This window comes from Formica exsecta, unplaced genomic scaffold, assembly GCF_003651465.1.
Source record: "Formica exsecta isolate Colony F162 unplaced genomic scaffold, ASM365146v1 scaffold1095, whole genome shotgun sequence".
Classification (NCBI taxonomy): domain Eukaryota; kingdom Metazoa; phylum Arthropoda; class Insecta; order Hymenoptera; family Formicidae; genus Formica; species Formica exsecta.
Window position 1 is genome coordinate 18498 of NW_021848434.1, and position 2145 is coordinate 20642.

At 36.7% G+C, this 2145-nt stretch overlaps 1 protein-coding gene across 1 annotated transcript; it reads right to left on the reverse strand.

Moving 5' to 3' along the window:
• Positions 1-870: 870 nt before the first annotated feature.
• Positions 871-1587, reverse strand: LOC115235307 (cellular nucleic acid-binding protein-like). Its single transcript, XM_029806997.1, has one exon. The coding sequence runs from the start codon at positions 1585-1587 to the stop codon at positions 871-873; it is 717 nt and encodes a 238-aa protein (XP_029662857.1).
• Between the last annotated feature and the right edge of the window lie 558 nt (positions 1588-2145).

A 2145-nucleotide genomic window follows, 5' to 3' on the forward strand; every position in this document is an offset into this window, starting at 1 on the left:
TATTTTTAATTTTATTCTTATTTTTATTTCCTTCTTTATTTAGGGTTTGTTCTTCGTCTTCGTAATTAATTTCTTCGATAATAATATTTTTTTCATCCACATTTTCACCTTCATTTTCAATATTCATATTATTTTCATAATCGTCGAATCCGTAAGTAGTTTCTTCTTCCTTATTCCTCGGTTCTTTTGAACTATTTAGAGCCTCAATTTTTGAGTCATGGTCGTCTAATAATTCGCTCAATGGTTTTAGGCGCAAAGTCGGAACATGTACTTCCGCCTCTTCATCTAAAGTACTTATAACGTTTAAATATGCCTTTCCGGCAACGTTCTCCACGATGGTGTCTCCCAAATAAATTCCATGTGTCACTTTTAGTCTTGGTATATATCCTACTTTTAGTTCTGGATTTTCTATTCTTACATAAAATAATGATTCGGATCGCGGAGCTACTATAATGGCTTCAGGTGATAAGAAAGGTATGTTGATTCCGGAGACATCCAAGTGCCCTTGTGCGTAATCTATTTTCGATAAAGTTTGTTTAAAGAAATCGTTTCCTAATATGCCGGATTGTGAAATTGGAAAATCGTTAGATACAATATGAAATATAACCGGTATTTCAAAAAGAGTTAATGTAATTTCACCTAAGGTGTACACAGGATAATTATTTATACCGTTCAACTTGAGGATATTAGTATAATTAATATTTATTTCTTCGGGAACGAGATTTTCTTTAATTATATTAGGTCCAGATCCCGTGTCTAGCATAAAAGTTATACTAGTAGTTAAATTATCGATGTTGATTTGAACGGTAGGCACGCGACTATGTTTGTCGAGGTTTACAGTCACGGGCCTTATGGTAGTTCTGTCCTTGTCTACTTGGCTACCTGAGTTTTGGACGGGTGCGGCTCTCGTTCGGACCCCTGCTGTGCACCCGACGTCGAGGGGCCGTTGTAGTTTCCCTGATTATTTTCCTTTTTTCGAAAGTTACTGGCATGGCGTAATTGACAATTTTCGAGAAGATGACCTTGCTCCTTGCAATAGCGGCAGAATAAAGAATTCCTAGATCCCGTTTGCTGGTTTAGTTTTGATCGACAATCTTTAGCAATGTGTCCGAAGTTGTTGCAAATTTGACAAGTTACGCGAGTTTTATTTCCCGCATAACGTTGTTCGTTCTGTTTCTTCCAACAATTATTTGCAGAATGGCCGGGTCTTTTGCACCATTGACAAATTACCGAGATTTTATTGTTATTAGTTGTATTATTCTGTCGGCAAGATTTTGCATCATGACCGGATTTTAAGCATAATTGGCAAGTTATTAATTTCCCTTGAACTACGTTTACTGGTCGGCGTTGCTGTGGATTGCGAAAGCGGCATTTCTCTGCTCCATGCCCACGTTTTTTACAAATTTGACATACTAATATCGCGGTTCCTAAATCAATTTGGTTGTTAACTTGTTGAGATGTTTGTAAATATTTCTTGCAGTTACTGCCTACGTGCCCTTCTTTATAACAGATTTGACAAATTTCTTTTAGACTGTTAGTTTTCTGTCTACCTGAACTGTTATCTATTCCCTGTCGTAAATCTGTCATTTCTCGGAGCTCTCTCTCTATCCTTAAAGCGTCGGCTGCAGTTTCTTGTACATTTAATAAATTTCTTGCAACTCGTTGTTCAATCTCTGGTTTTAACCCTCTAATAAAGCACTTGCACATGTTCATTGGTCAGTCACATTGGTCAGACGACACGTTTCCCGAACTTTTATATGTTTCTAAAATTTGTTTTCCAAGAATCTTTACTCTATTTGCATAAGTAATTACATCTTCGTCACCCTTTTGATATATACAACCCAATTCCCCTTGTAATTGATAAACGTTTTTTGCTGGTCCATAAATTTGTTTTAAATATTTAGTTAATTGAGAAACGCTATCAAAATCTTGACCTTGTATAGTTCGGCGAGCCTCCCCTATTATCCTGGTTCTTATTATTTTGGTAAACTGTGATTCAGCCTCACTAAGCAACATAGATTTCGCTTCTTCACATCCCTCGATATCGATAAAATGAATATTTTGACCGTCAAAATAAGGGACGGCTTCGACCGCGTATTTCAAAGTAGCGAAAGGATTATTTTGAGTCATGTTGGTCATGTTGCC

Bases quoted from the DNA above. Each gene is read 5' to 3' on its own strand.
- LOC115235307 (XM_029806997.1), bottom strand. From the start codon at position 1,587: ATGACAGATTTACGACAGGGAATAGATAACAGTTCAGGTAGACAGAAA.